Source organism: Dipteris shenzhenensis, chromosome 3 (assembly GCF_047967505.1).
Source record: "Dipteris shenzhenensis isolate YYH24624 ecotype China chromosome 3, Dip_SZ_1.0, whole genome shotgun sequence".
Classification (NCBI taxonomy): domain Eukaryota; kingdom Viridiplantae; phylum Streptophyta; class Polypodiopsida; order Gleicheniales; family Dipteridaceae; genus Dipteris; species Dipteris shenzhenensis.
In genome coordinates, this window is record NC_141598.1 from 25,097,163 (window position 1) to 25,113,437 (window position 16,275).

Consider the following 16,275-nt stretch of genomic DNA (forward strand, 5'->3'; position numbering starts at 1 on the left):
TCATTCTCCTCACCTTACTTAATTTTTGTATATGTGAGTTTGCCAAAAAGCATTGATATTTTTATTAAAATTATGTGCTTTGGTAATCATCGGCAATGTTTGGAAAGTGGTGATGCACATTTATCAGCCTGCACCAAAATCTCACTTTTTGTATTATCTATTCTGCGTTTATAAAGGTGTCTAAATCCATGTCTAAATCACAATGCAGACGTGCTATTAGACGTGCTCGTATTTTTACTACTCTAGCTGTGCCTATAGATGTGCCCACTATTTTGCACGTCTATAGTTGCTTTGTCTTGTTGTGATACACATACATGAACATCACTCAAAACACCCCCCATGAGGTGGTAGTACAAACTCCAAAAATGACCCGACACCCACACCAGTTGAGATTACTCATGTGGAGTTGAGATAGCCTATAGCTAGCATGTGGCAGAGTGAGCCTTCTCCCTAATCGTCTGGAGTCCCTTCTCCCTTGCGGTTTGGGGTCCCTTCTCCCCTGTGGTCTAGAGTCCCTTCTCCCTTATGGTCTGGAGGCCCTTCTAGATCATAGAGTTACTAGCGTACTCCTATGTAGTTAGGACTCCCTTCTTGAGAGGCGAGTACCCATCGTACTAGCTCCTCACGATAGGATAGCAGGCAATGTAGTAGCATGGAGAGCTCTAGGGGATGCATGGCACAATGCTTTGGGGGTAATGGTGGGGGCGAGGAGGATTTAGATGATGTAGATGTGCCATAGGGTGATGGTACAATATTCTATGACATCACTATGATGGGCGGCATCTTGATGGATGCACGAGGGAAAAACATCAAGGCCTTCATGTGCTCTGTAGTTCATAAAAACTACAGAGATTTCTTTATTCCATGAAAAGAGCAAAAAAAACATTTGGCTGATAATACCATCAATGCTATACACTCTAGGCATCCCAATCCATCCAATGTTGAGTTCACAAACAAATGGGCAAAGTCAAAGATTACCATTATCCTTGCCAATAAGAGATCTTTGCTTTAGAGGCAGGAACCAGCCGAGATTTCTAGTTGAAGGGAGGTCAATGACCTCCCAATCTACAGCACAGGGAGTGAGTCATATAAAGAGGTGGGCTCATGTCCACGTGTTCCAATAGCCAAGCGTGTGGAAAGCATGTGGAGGAGTGTGGAGTCAAGAGGAATCCTTCTAGAATTCCTATGTGGAATAAGGGGGATGTGGACATATGGAAAACAGAGGGTCCCTATGGGCTCCATGTGGGGAGACTCTTGACTTTCTGAATATTTTAAGAGTTTTGAGCATATTTTGATGGGACACATGGAAAGACTAGCCAAAAAGGACATGGATGGTGACATATGGACTTATGTGATTGATGGGGAAAGGAATCTATAGGCAGCAATTGTAAATGAGTGAAGGAGGGTGACAAAATCTCTATAAAAGGAGCCCTCCTCTCCCTTGTTCAACATCTCTTCCACCATTAGGCCTCATGTTACTGTAGCTCCAGTCTCCTCAAGCCTCTTCCATGAGCCTTCTCTCCCTCTTGTAGATATTCTCTTATGTAGACTCTTAAGTCCATCTCTCTCTAGTTTATTCTCTCTCTATGAGTAGTCGTGGAGCTTCCCCTCCCTCTTGTATGTATGAAACCTCTTCTTCTCCCTTGTGTTTCTAGTATTTTGAGTGTATTTGAGTGGTCTCACTCTCATGGCAATGAAAATCACTTCTTATCATTTTCCTTGAGTCTCCATTTCTTTTCTCCATTCCTATGTTCTTTCTCTCTCTATTCAAGTCTCTAAAGTAGTTCTTGTTCGGCCGCTCATTGTGCACACATGATCCATCCATTTCCCGAGCCACCATGCAAGCTTCTTCCTCTCTTTTAGGCAAATTCTAGGGCTATTGGATCGTTGATAATTGTGGAGCCTTGAGGGAGTAGTTTGCTCAGGCGAAATTAGCATGGGTGGAGGGTAGTTTTTATGACAGTTTGACCCCCTGTTAGTGTTTTGCTCTTAACTTTCTGCTCGATACTACAATTTTGATGAAATTATATCAGTGCAAAGCTCTCTTTAAGATGCATGTTTCTATGTGATTACATCTTGAATCAAATACCACTATAAAAAGTTATGAGTCTTTGTGTTTGAAAGTCTATTTTCATGATAGTTTTTACCCCCCTTTTAGTAAACTGTCCATATCTCTTCAACTAGTTATCTATTTTCAATGAAACTTATATCAGTATGAAGCTCACTTCAAGCACATCCTTATACATACTTAATTTTTTATATCAATTTTTTTATGAAAGTTATAGACCTCTATGTTTTCTAGCAATTTGTAGAATGATTTTGAGCCATTTCTAGAGGCTTCTGTGAAGGAGGTGCCATGTTTCCCCAGAATTCACCCATCCAGCCAAATCAGCCCCTTCAGACCCCTAGATATATATCATTTCATGTCATGTGGAGCCAAAAGATCTTCTTTCAACAACGCATCGCTCTTCTCTTTGGTGCCGATCGGCTTGGTGAGATAATGGCCTCTGCGGATCCTTTTCTTCTCCCGATGCTAGACTACAACGTGACTTGGGATGTTACTATATTCATTCTCCTCTAAGGAAAGTAAGGAGAAAGATATGTTCTGGTTTTCTTTGCATGAAAATATTTTCTTCATCTCTCTTTGCAAGTGATAAGGGTCTCTATTATTAAGATTGGGAAGAGTAGGAAGCTAAGAGGTGCATGAAGTTTTATTACCCCCAACTTCATGTCACACTCTCACTACAGTTTGTACTCCCACTGGATGCATGAGGTGTTTGAAGGGGGCCTTCAAAAGGAGCAAGAAAAGAGGTGTAGAGAAATTATATGAATTGAAATCTCATGATTGGCACAAGATGCTCCAAGTAAGTATTCTTTGAGGGAACCAATGGAGCCATGGATGATTATTCTGGCATAATCCAAGATATTATTAGGCTTGACTTTCGATGCTTCTTTGTGTATGTTTTGAATGTAAAGTGGTTTAAGGACGTTGTGTGGATAAAAATGTAAATATGTTTTTCGCTTGTTGGATGCTGATGGGTAGGTGCATAGCTATGTACATAGCTAGTTGGTGGTGGATTTGACCTATGGACACTCTCATAAAAGACTTGACACTGATGTAGATATTTCCTTGGGAGGGTAGATACTTCGATAGGTTTTTTTTGTGTGGATATGATGAGATGCAATGTGGGACCACCAGGATTATCCAGAGCATGGTTTCCAACATTGTCTATATGGTGATGTGATATCATGTGCTCCGAGATGTTGTCCTGTGTCACATGTTTATAGGGTCATGAGTGTTTTTCCTTTTGTCTTGAGTCATGTGAACTTCCCATGAGTCGAGTTGGGTTGATGAAAGGAGATTAGAAGAGGCATGCAAGTGATTGAATGCCTAACTAGAGTCATATGTGCATGAAAGCATGAGTTTTTTCGTGGAGGATGCTTTGTTCCAACATGCCAGGATTGACTTATATGTGGATAAGTCAGTGGGCAACTAGGTACTAAGCACTTGTGATATGCATTAGTGTGCACAAATCTAAGTGTGGTGCATAAATTGCCTTGGTCTAGTTGTGGGGAAGTTTTGGGAGTGGTAAAAAGGCAGAGGTGACGTGGCTTATATCAAGGAAGGCAAGCCATGCATGCAACGTGCTACGTGATGGAGAAGGGCAAGCTTCTGGATGACAACCTAGTAGGTATGTGGGATGGCAACCATGAAGGAGGCTTGGGTATCTCACTCAAGGGGGGATGTGCCACTACTATGCAGGCGAAGATCATGGGCAACGGAGGGCCATAGACCTAGGTTGCTTTGTGTGCAAAGGAGGCTGATGCTTGAAGGAGAGGTGGGCATGCTTGCTAGGGGGATCACAACTGTAGGCAAGGGACAGGGGCGCAGAGGGATTGAAAAATTCAAGGAGAAGGAGCACGATGAAATGGGTGGTGCTAACCAAGGTCCTGGATTCCGAGGATGGGCTGTGTGCTGAGAGTATGGTTGAAGGAGAGGCTGGGCAATAGAGTCTGTGAATTGCTGGAGGTACATGAAGGAGAATCTTGGTAGGAGAGGCACAACGAGGGGTCTACAAGGGAGGTCCAAGATTGTGCAAGAAGGAATGCTTGCTAGAAGGCTACATAAAAAGAAGTAAAGTTCCTCATGGATGATCTAGCAAGTGCGAGTTGACAACAACCAAGAGCAGTTGGAGGTGGGCGATTGTGGGGGGGATCTGCCAAGTCTAGAGTTTCTTGGGAGGGGTAGGATATTACAAGCATTTCATAAAGGACTATGTTACTTGAACTTTATCGTTGACCAAACTATTGAGCAAAATACACCATTCAATTGCAGAAAAGAACAAGGTCAAGTGATTGAAGAATTGAAGTTAACATTGGGACAAGTTCCAATTCTAGTTTAACCAAATAAGAAGGAGTTCTATGTGTTTATTATAGTGGGTTCACCCACTATAGCATGTTGTCTATCCAAGTACCACAATCCCAGATCGTGCACTAGAGAAAAGAAGCTGTATGTATCTACCATTAATTTGACAAAAAGTTTAAGACGATATATCTTGGAAAATAAGAAAATATTGTGTCAAAAGCAAAACACTACAACCTATGAGGAATAAGTTGTAGCCTTTAGATAGGTTGATGAAGTGGATCATCATCCTGGAGAAGTTAGATCACAATAGTCAAATGATGCCACCTCAATTGTAGTCAATACTTGAGTGCTAGGTAATGAGGAACAATAATGATATAGAAGGATATGAGACTCTTGAGGGTTTAAACCAGCAAAGCAGTGAAAAGGTAGGGTGAATTGAAGAACTCCTCTTGATATTCAACATAGTCTCTCATCGGTAGTCCACATTATCCCAGTATTTGAAAACTAGAGAAATACCCAAGAGATATGATTGGAGCCACAAGCATAACCTAACTCTTGCATAGCACTTCAACCTTATAAGAGTATCTTCATATCAAAAAGACCTCAATGGAGTTTGTAGGAGCTACGTAATAGCAAATGAAATCACACTAATTCTACATGAACTCCATGAGTTGTCCCATGGAAGTCAATTTGCAAGGCAAATGATTACCTTTTTTTTAAAAGTTGGTGTCCTATTTTGGTTAAAGATTACCACAATCATGTAAGACATGCGATGCCTTCTAGCATGCTGAATGACTGAGCAATCGAACTCAACTGCTCACACCAATATGAACATTTCTCCTTTTGAAAAAGTGGAGAATGGATTTTTTAGGCCAATTGACTATCTCCCTTCATCAAGGAATAGATACATTTTGAAAGAAACTGACAAATTTATGCAATGGTCATAAGTAGTGGCTATGACTAAGAATGATGTAGCAACAGTTGCAAAGTTGTTCATAAATAGTATAGCGTCTCAATTCAATGGTCCAAAGAAAAATGTCACAAATAAAGGTACCAATTTTATGATGAATTAATTGAAGGTGGTCAATAGATTGTCCATCATGAATCAAAATGAATGACACCATAATTCCAGAGACCAATGGCTAGGTTGAAAGCATGAAATAAAGTTTAGGCATAATTCCATGGAAAGATAGTGAATGTTGGGTATCAAGACTATGATCAAAAAATCCCATAGTAGTTTGGGCCTACAATTTAACTTACAAAAAGGGCGTGGGGTGTACCCCTAATTGATGGTGTATGGGGGGACAGATTGTATATTGCTTATAGAGATAGAGATTCTAGTACTTTGAACAATACTAGAATAATACTTGGGTAGACCTAAAGCGCTCGAGTAGAGGTTGTTCTAGATATCATCACAGTAGATGAGCATAGAGGAAGATCCTACATCAACACCCTCTCAAGGAAGAATCAACCGAATAATTAGCATGATAAGAGAGCTTTAGAATTTGAGTTTAAGAACGATGACTTGGTCATGTACTTGAACTTGAGGCACAAACCATTTCTTGGTAAGTTCCAAAACCTTTGGCAAGGACTAGTGAGAGTAGTTGAAATAGGTTTTAAAAATATGGTCCAATTGGCATACTGTTTCCAAACTGGATGAGCTTCAATAAAATTAAGCCCTATTGTACTAGGTTATGTCAGTAATCCATTGCATACGTTATAAATCGTTAGTTTCTTTTTGCATAAGTGTTCATTGAGAATGGTGTGTATGCAAGAAAGGAAAGTGTTTGAATGATTAGACTATTTGGTTAAAGTGATGTGCTTAGCATGTGGAATTTTCATGGCATAAGGTGATACTAACACTTGATGACACTTTTCAAGGGCCAAAGATTGAAGCGTTGATTGGGATATGGCTCTTGATGCCTTTAGGACACACATCAAGTGGGAGTTATGATGGGTTGTAGATACACTTGCAACATGAGCAAGTAGAAAGCCTTGATTGCAAGACTGTAGCTAGTGATCAAGATATGGATCACTCATCTTAGGTTATGGGTGATTTGGTACTAGTAATCAGCCATGTCAAGGGAGATATCAAGTGCTCAATTGACACTTGAAATATTATTAGCAAGTAGCTTTAAAACTAGTTACACAATTCCAAAATGTTGAACTATTCTAGGCATATCAAGAATTCTTTGGTCTTTTTACTTGAGGGATAAGGCAATTGTTCTCTACAGTTTTGAAGTGTTCACACTGAAGCTATATTTTACTTATTTAGAAGAACAAACCATTTTTAGCTTGAAGCATATTTCTAACATTCTATTGCACACCACCAAGACAAATATTAAGCTATATTTTGAGCTAAAAACAAATTCAAAGTAGCTAAGGACCTATTTGAGGACCTATATCCAAAGTCATGTTTTTCTCATCAACTTTTCATGATCTTGTAAATGGTATCACTTGATGCAAGGCCGAGAGCACAAAAGAAATTTAACAGCATGACAGTGCTTTATCTTATGTCGGCAGGATAGAGTAACCATGAAGATCTTTAATAAGGTGACATATAAGATATCAAATCAAGTTCTAATCAACTACATGTAGTTCACGAGTCAAAAATATGAAATATTACACTGACATGATCCAACTTCAAGGGGGCTAGAAGGTGAACGAATTCATATTCTATTGCATTCATCAGTCACAAGGCCTTGGGTATTTGGAGAGAGTTTGGAGATAACATACATGAGTATAAAAGTGAGTCAGACATAATGAAGTGGTGGTATAGCTTATGGCCAAACTCCTCTATGAGTCAGGAGGAAACTAACTATGTAGTAAAGAGAGATGTAAGTCAAAGGACAGCCCAGATAATCAGAGAAGGCATGATTTCCTTTAGGAGTGAAGAGTCTGGTAGTACTAATATTGAAGGTGATGCTCAAGAGGCACACAAAAACTGGCTTAACCCCAAGGAGTAGCAAGGTCTCCCTCTCCACACCAAAGTTTCAAAGGGAGCCAGTTCCCTCATCACCACCTCGATGGCTAGTAAGAGAGGAGGCATTCAAGGCTCCCACATCCTACTAGAGATCCTAATTTGTTTGTAGTAAATTCTGCAGAGGTGAGGGTTCCTCAAGAGATCCCTTCTGAGGAGAGAGCAGAGGATCAAGAAGAGGACAAGGAAGTGGAAGAAGTTGAAAATGTGACATACACTTTCCTCAAACAAATGGATATGCTTAGGGAAGTGGAGTCGATGGAAAATGAGTACCCACGAAGAGTTTGAACACGTAAGAGAAGAGAAGCTAATAAGTGAGTACAATTACTCATGAGCACTGCCTCAGGTTCCGCCAAACACAAAGGATTGTCAAGATGAATGGATGATTAATTTGCAACACTTGTGATGGAAGCCAACCATTGGAAAGTTGGAATGCTATGATGCAACCGCTTGCAAATGCAAAGAGATTTGCAAACTCTATGTGTGTGTGTGTGCACGCGAGAGAGAGAGTCAGAGAGAGAGATCTTTAAAATGTGTGTGTGTGTGTGTGTGTGTGTGTGTGTGTGTGTGTGTGTGTGTGTGTGTGTGTGTGTGTGTGTGACTGTAGAGTCCCGCAGGGACTTAGAGAGTATGGAAGCTTCATTAATGCCCTTATTTGATTGGCTCATCGATTTCTGGAGCTTGCACACTCCTTAAGTCCCTACAGGGCTGTGCTATGATGAGAGAGAGAGAGAGAGAGAGAGATTAAACCAAAATAGAAGGGCACCACTTGGCAAGAAATGGTACGAGACACTTTTCTAACAAAAATGTTAGTATAGCGTTGCCTGGAAGGTAGTGCTAAAAAGTTTTAAAGGATATCTCAACAAGTAGTAAAAGTTGACATTAAAGGCTGTTGATGATTTTCAAGAGGTTACTAAATGCGTCTGGCTTAATGACAAGCCACTAAGCTCGACTACAGCAAGTCAAGTGCACAATGCAGGAAGATTGATCAAATAGTGGAAGACCCATTTTTTATCAATGGATCATAGGCTTAAGTAGATGGAATGGGAGAGGACTATTCAAGCACTTTATAAAATCGCTAGAAAAGACAACAACAAGCTTAAGTCCTTGGAGTCTCAAAACCAAGACATAGAGTGAGTGATACATGTGAGTCAACTAATGCCATGTTAGCAATTTAATGAATGTTCACTCCCTTTAGGAGGATGTGGCAAAGGTGGTAATTGTAAAGGCTCCCCTTGAGTTTGAGCTTATAGCATTTCAATATGGGCAAGAAGAACGTATGTCCAAAATCTTGTTGTTTACTTTATGTCTTTTTGTAATTACAAAAGTATTTATATTATTTCTTTTGGATGACATATCTTTCATCAACACCGCATTCAAATTTTGGGGAAACACCACCTATGTGCAAGTGATTGTTTTAGAAATAGTGATATTTGTAGTACTACAATCGAATTTTGTAACTTGAAAAGGATTGTTAGAGAGATACTCTGGCATTGAACTCATTCGAGGAGTTCATGATTGTGCTATAGGATGAACGGGGCGGGAGAGAGAGAGAGAGAGAGAGAGAGAGAGAGAGAGAGAGAGAGATTTGGACATTCTTGTCCCTTGGGTTATACTCTATCTATTGTAGACATGATATGCATCCCTCTTTACCAAATAGTTAAAATTTTTAGCATCACACGCCCAAGAATGAGGGACACATTTCCTTGTGGCCAGCAGCAGTAGCATCAAGGGCCATGCCGAACGATTCAAGTTGGCAAAAGCACAACCGTGTGAGATGCTCCTACTCCACACAAAATGGAACTTGATAAAGATGCCATCGGTATGAGCTTCTATCGCACATTTATCCTTGGTACTTGTTTCCTGCGTTTGGAGGAATCCGAGGTTTGTCTTCGTCTGTTTAATTTGATCACTTGTGCACGAATTGGTCTGGAGGTGGACCAAAATTTGTCATTACCGCTCCATAACCTGTGTCATCGATGCTTCTTACTACCGTTTCTTTACAGGGTACTTTCTTCTTCATTCACTTGAAAAGAAATTGATGAAATAAATATGATATTTGTTCATGTAGCGCCGGATCTATAAATGCAAGATGAGCTCTTGAATTCAAAAAAGGTGGGAGACTTGAGCTAAATGTAAACTATGATATTGCTTAATCATTCAATATACTCATCGCTCAACATACTACATTGCTCAACACTATTGAACATAAAGTAGGCTTAACACATTGCTAATTTTTATTGAATACGTTTTGCATCTATTTTTGAAAAGTAAGATGTAGAATAGATTCATATTCCTTAAGCGTCCATACCATACCTATTAGGGAATGTACCAACCGTAAGGTATGTGGACAAATCCAAAGTATGGTACCATGATGTATGAGGAACGAGAAAAAGTCCTAGATGCCAATTTCACTTATAACATTGAACACACCCGTTTCTGTCTCCAATTGCGATTGTGCTGAAGAAATTGAAGACCAAGAATATGTGTGAATCTCAAAAACATCAATGCATCTACAATCAAAGATAGCAACACTTACCCCTAACAGAAAGAGTTTAAGAATAGGTAGTTGGTTCAACACTATATAGATTCTTGGGTGGGTATACAAAGTATAAACCCCTCCTAAAAATTGATCAAACATAACGTTTTCCATATGATTCTGAATTTATTGCATACGAAGTCATGCCAATTGGATCATGCAATGTCCCAACCACTTTTCAATGGGTCATGTATATTGCCTTTACGAATCTTCAACAACTTTCTATAATTCTTTCTAGATGACTTATGCATACATTCAAGTAAAAGGATCACTTGAAATTTCTTGAAGAGATATTTAGTATCGACTTATGCATACATTCAAGTAAAAGGATCACTTGAATTGCAAATTAATAAACAATTCGTAGATGGATCCCCCCTGAAAATGCAATGTATAAGTACATGCAAAATCATTATTGTTTCTACACATGAATATCTTTTCAGCCTGAGTGCAACAAGAAGTCTCCCAGTTTGACACATAAGCACTGAAAAAGTGCTGCATTGTTATTAAATTCAGCCAACATAGCTATCTATTGTACACGTGTCCTTTCCCGAGCACAGGACAATATGCTTAAATCATCCACATCCAACAATGGCTGTAGCAACTGAGTTTCTCAGCTTTAGACAAGGTGAACAAATGGCGACGAGTTAAGAACTCTTTCTTGATATACACAAGCTCTGCAACTTGTAGGATTACAACCCTTCCAATTCTGCAAGATCATCAGCAGAATCACAAGCAAGACAGTTGGATCTGCCAAGTCTCGAAAGTTAATGTTCAAACACTAAGAATCATGCTGACCATGCTCAGGTCTGTGAGTCACCTCATAGTCAAGGTGTACAAAAGCACGTTCTATATCTGGCAGTGACTCTAATTTGTTCTGAAGGGACTCCCCTATATCATGAGCCATCTGCAAGGGCATGTCACCTGGAAGTACAATATCAACTTCAGCAAAATAATGTGATCCGAATGTGTATGCACGAACCGTGTCAATTTGGCGAATCTCCTTGTGATGATTCCAGCAAAGATACGTGAGCTTCTGCAAATACTCAGGTGAGGCAGTCTTTCCGACCAAAGAATTCACATTCTCCAGCACTGTTGAAGACCAGGTCCTTATTGTGTACAGTGCTAGCTGCACATTCCACTTAATTAATCTATACAAGCTTTGATATACACAGAGGTTGTATGGACAGTTTACAAGCCAGCCATCATAAAAGGACTTTGAACATTCACTCTTATACAATAGGCACCATTGGCATGAATAAAGTGGGGCAAGTGAAATGTTCTAAATTTAACCCCATACTTCCAAAAACTCTATTTAACATTTAGTGATACTACGATTTATTATGCGACTGTCTGTGTGAAGTGATCTTGCTTTACACATGATAAAGTACAACATGATATTTACAGTGTCAAGAGGCCGACATGCAGCCCGACTCAAAAGCCGTAGACCAAACATTAGTGATCCTATTATTTATTATACGACTGTCTGTGTGCAGTGACACTTGCTTTACACCTGACAAAGTACAACATGATCTTAAGTATTAAGAGGCCAACATGCAGCTTGACTCAAAAGCCGTTGACCAAATGTTTACACACACTCTTTTTTTTTAATAGAAAAACCTTTCATTAAGGATGTACATTCATAGCTGTCTCAAAGTGAGACAGCCACTACTCATATACCAATTCTGATATTTACACAAAAACACACACACAATGTAAAGCGTGAGGCAGCACCCGAAGCAAGTCCCGAAGCTGTAGCAATTAGAATTCAAAGTTGGATATGCGAAGCTGCTTTTATGCCACTTTTTGTTTGCAAGGGACAATGTGATGATTAAGCTAACATATGTATACAAACATGTGACAATGGCAGAATAACTAGTACCAACAAGACACTGTCAAATATTACCTAAAGATTTTGACTACAGATACACTCTTATTAATTTTTAGACATTCTCTTCATCTCCGAAAATCTACTGGTTGTGCCCCATGCATGAGAAAAATTTACCAGGATTGCACCAGCAGGATCCATCCACCAATAAAATTCGCTTGCCATGAATGCTGCCAGGAGGCCAATTGAATTGGTAATAACATCAAAGAAGTGATCCTGAGCGTACGCCCTGACAATCTCATTTTTGTATGCCCGGCAGTATAACATAAGAAAAAGCTTCACCAATGTAACAAAAACCATGATTCCAACCACCCAGGCTTTTTTATCACCATCCAAAGCCAGCTGATTTTCCTGCACAAGCATCCTCACATAAGATGACATATACAAGACACTTCATTCCAAATCCCAACATTGTAAAACATCTAAGATGCAAGACCTTCAACCTCCTTCTGTAGAAGTTGCACAATTTAAATACCAACCTCACATAACTAACCTCTGTACCTTCAAGCCATTTAAATTTGGAAGGCCATTGTTTGCATCTATAGCTCAACAAATCTAGAAACATGCCCTAACTCATTGCATACCAACAAAGCCAAAAGTGCAGTCTTTAACCTTGTAATTCATCAACTCCATCATAAAGAGCACTAAACCAGGTACTGTGCATCCCCATTGCCTTTATCAGTACCTTATGGTGGGGACATAGACATACGAGCACTTCTGAGCCACAGGTGTAGAACTTTCAGTTGTAGCAGGAGATTCAAGAACTTAAGCTTCCACTTGCAGCAATGGAGATGTAAGTTCAAAAATTCGCAAAGTACTAGTGGGAGTCGTGGAAGAGGCAATACAAAAAAACAATAAATCTCCTCCTGCACCACATCTCGTTCTATTGTTCAGGAAATAATAACCACTCAGATGAAGTCTATGAAAAAGAGATGACACTGAAGGGGACAACAAAGTCAACAAAGACAATCGGAGATTACAGAACATAAAGCAAGATCCAACAATGCTGTGTTTCTAAGAATTGGGGGACTGCCAGATGGATGGTATGATGAAAAATGGGACACAACAGAGAAGTTCAACAACCTTGTAGAAAAGATACCCAACAGAATGGGATTATAGGGATATACTTGGGGTTTATCGAAAAGGGTTACATGTTGAATATTGTAGGAATAGGCAATGAAGGAGATTCTAAGACAGATATGAAGTGATATGGCCCAAGGATTTGGATATCACAACTCATGGTGAATTAGCTCAAACAAAAAGCAATGGAACTCAGTAAGGTACAATGGAGTGAATGATGAAAACAAAGGGAAAAAGAAAATGGTTTGTTTGTAGAGGGACGAAGGTCCATATCAGTGACAAATAGCACTCCAGATTACATGCCCAGGAGATCCAGGTAGCAGTTCAGAACACAGGAAGAGATAGGATTTGCTACTCAAAGACTCACTGAAGCCCTAAGAGTGGACTGCCATTGGCACATACATGAAGGATTCATCTTTTCATTGAAGTGGCATAGACATGCCAATGTCATTTGGTTAAGGGAACAATTGTCGCCCTTGTAATTGTGCATGTTTGGGTCTGCTATTTCCCACAAGCAAAATTGAGTATGTAAAATGACTACGAATTACATCCCTACTTGCCCTTTTTTCTAACATCGTATAGTATTACCCAACGGTCAACCTGGTAAAGTCCTACTAGGGGACTTCAACACTGTAAAACAGCAAGATTAGAACATTTCGTGCACTAGAGATGCAAAAGTAGGGCTTAGCATTGAGCTGAAGCTCCCCCTCGTCCTGTTCCCTTTTCACCTCTTTTTCAGCTCGTTTTCTGGTTTCCTGGCTTCCCCTGGCTTTTTGGAGCAGTCACCGTGCTAGAGCTCACCTGTGTGCCCTCTCTCTAGCAGCCTGCCTGCTCAAGCAGCCCTTCCAGGCTGCCGTGCCAGCCCCTGGTCAGTGGGCGGAATTCCAGCAGGTTCCACTTTGAGAAGCATCCATGTGATGCCATTTTTGGCTGGTTTGGAGCAGCTTTGTATGCCAGGCTGCTGCCCTGTACTCAGCCTCACAGCTAGATGTGGCAACTGTTGGTTGCTTCTTGCTGAGCCAAGAGATACATGAACTGCCAAGCAAAAAACAGTTGCCAATATGTGATACTCTGGTGTCGGAACAACCTGCCTAGTCACTATCCGTGTAAGCATGCATGGTAAATGAACCCTGATCACCATAGAAGAGGGCTAAATCCTAAGTGCCTCTAAGATATCTGAAGAATCTCTTCACTGCCTGCCAATGTTGTGAACTGGGCATGCGCATGAACCTGCTGAGCTGGGATACTACATCCTGTAAGTCAAGTCTCGTGTGGCATAAGTAAATGAGACATCCAATAGCCTGTTGGTAAAGAGTGATATCACATGGTGGGCTCCCATCATGAGCTGAAAATTTGAAGCCAGGGTCCACTGGAGTAGAGATTGTCTTGCAATCCTCAAACTGAAAACGATCAAGGAGCTGTCCAATATACTTGGACTGTGACATCATGATACCCCCCTCAACATGAGCAAACTAAATGCCCAAATAATAGTGCAACTGTCCCATGTCTGACATTTCAAAAGCTTGCTGCAAATCAGCCTTGAATACCATTTTGCAACAAGACGGGCCTTGTGTCGATCTATGCTGCAATCAGATTTCCTTTAACTTATAGACCCACCGGGTACCAATGGCATGCTTGCCGGAAGGGAGATCTACTAATTCCCATGTGTCATTTTTGGCAGTAGATGGTAGCTCAACTCTCATTGCATCCATCCACTCTTTGCTGTCAAAAGCATCTTTATGGCACAAAGGCTCTTCATTGCAAGCTGTAGCAAGGAGTGCAACTCAAGAAAGTGACCATGCATCTGTCTATTCCCTGATCTTGTCTGGGCAGCAAGAGGTTGATCTTGTTTGCTGTCCCTCAATGTGTCAAGAAGCCATCTGGGAACTTGCCTTTGCTGTCTATTGACAGCTCTTTCTTGAATCACTGCATCATGAATAGTGACCTGCAAATCAGCATGGGGTGCTATCTGATCATTGCTTGTTGGAGAGCCTGCAGGAGGCTCATGTTGCTGGTCAAAGTCTCCCTCTGAGGGAAGCAGAGGTAACCAAGAGTCAAAGGCATCAAACATGTCCACTTCTCGCTTAGCTTTGCAGTCCACAAGAGGAGAAGCCGAATGTTCAGCAAAGATGACATCTCTACTGACAATAATCTTCCCAGTATTTGGTTGATACAACTGATACCCTCTGCTCTCCTCGCTGTAACCAATAAATATGCATTTGAGTGCCTTATCATCAAGCTTATGTCTCAGCTGAGATGGTACATGAACATATGCAAGGGACCCAAAGACTCTCATGTGTGAAAGTTAAGGCATCCTGCCTTTCCATGCTTCATAAGGTGTAACAGTCCTCAGTGCCCCTTGTAGGTGATCTATTCAACACATAGTTGGCACACATCACTGCATCAAGCCAAAATTTATTGGGCAAGGACTTGGCCTTAAGCATGCATCTGGCCATCTCCATAGTGGACATGTTCTTCCTTTCAGGAACAGGATTATGCTGAGGAGTGTAAGGAGTAGTGCATGAGTGAACAATGCCTCGTGAAGACAAAAATGCATCAAACTCCTTTGACATATACTCTCCCCCCCTATCTGTGTTGAGGGTGACAAGCTTGCATCATGATTCATTCTCAACCATATTCAACCACCTTTGAAAGCATAAGAACACTTCAGATTTTGCTTTTAAAGCATATACCCAGCAAAATCTTGTGAAGTCATCAATGAGAGTCATGAAATATTTGTACCCCCCAATGGCATTTTTCCTCATTGGGCCACAGACATCACTTGCATCTTACCCAAAAGACAACCCTCACACACATGTTTGGAAACTGTGTGAGTTTGAGGTACATCATTTGCCATGCCCCGTGAATGTAGCTTGGCAAGAGCTCTATAATTGAGATGACCCATTCTCTCATGCCACAGATGAGTTTTAGCAAGCTGTGAATCTGAAATAGCAAATGCTTCAATAGAGAGTGCATGAGTGATCATCAAGATGATAAAGTCCCTTTTTCAAAGTGCCAGTGAGAACTATGGCATTGTCATCACGAAGATCATATATCAGACATCTGTATCCATCAAAAATCACTCTGAAACCTGAAGTGGCAATTGCTGAAATTGAAATCAAGTTGACTTCAATTCCAGGCACAAAAAGAACGTGACAGGATGGCTTGAAATGGATGTGACATGCACATCTCCGATTCCTTTTACAGCATAGAAAGCATTATTAGCACATGTGACAGTCCCCCCTCGAGGTGCATTAGCTAAGGAATGAAACAATTGTCTACAAGATGTGACATGCTTAGAAGCACCACTATCAAAATACCAAGACTGAGCATCATTAGCTGTAAAGAATGCATCAACTTGGGAGGGATCAAAGGAGCAATGGACAGCCCATGCCCAATCATCCTAGAGAGCACGTGCATGTGAG

The 16,275-nt window shown here is 40.6% G+C and overlaps 1 protein-coding gene across 1 annotated transcript in view; it reads right to left on the reverse strand.

Moving 5' to 3' along the window:
- Positions 1-10,256: 10,256 nt before the first annotated feature.
- LOC147903554 (metal tolerance protein 11-like) overlaps positions 10,257-16,275 on the reverse strand; it is a 34,846-nt gene continuing 28,827 nt past the window's right edge. Inside the window, exons 5-6 of the mRNA XM_087399773.1 lie at positions 11,888-12,121; positions 10,257-11,011 (exon numbers count right to left, since the gene is read on the reverse strand). Of these exons, the coding sequence (XP_087255899.1) occupies positions 10,664-11,011; positions 11,888-12,121 (582 nt within the window). The 3' untranslated portion in view covers positions 10,257-10,663. The remainder of the gene's footprint in view (positions 11,012-11,887; positions 12,122-16,275) is intronic.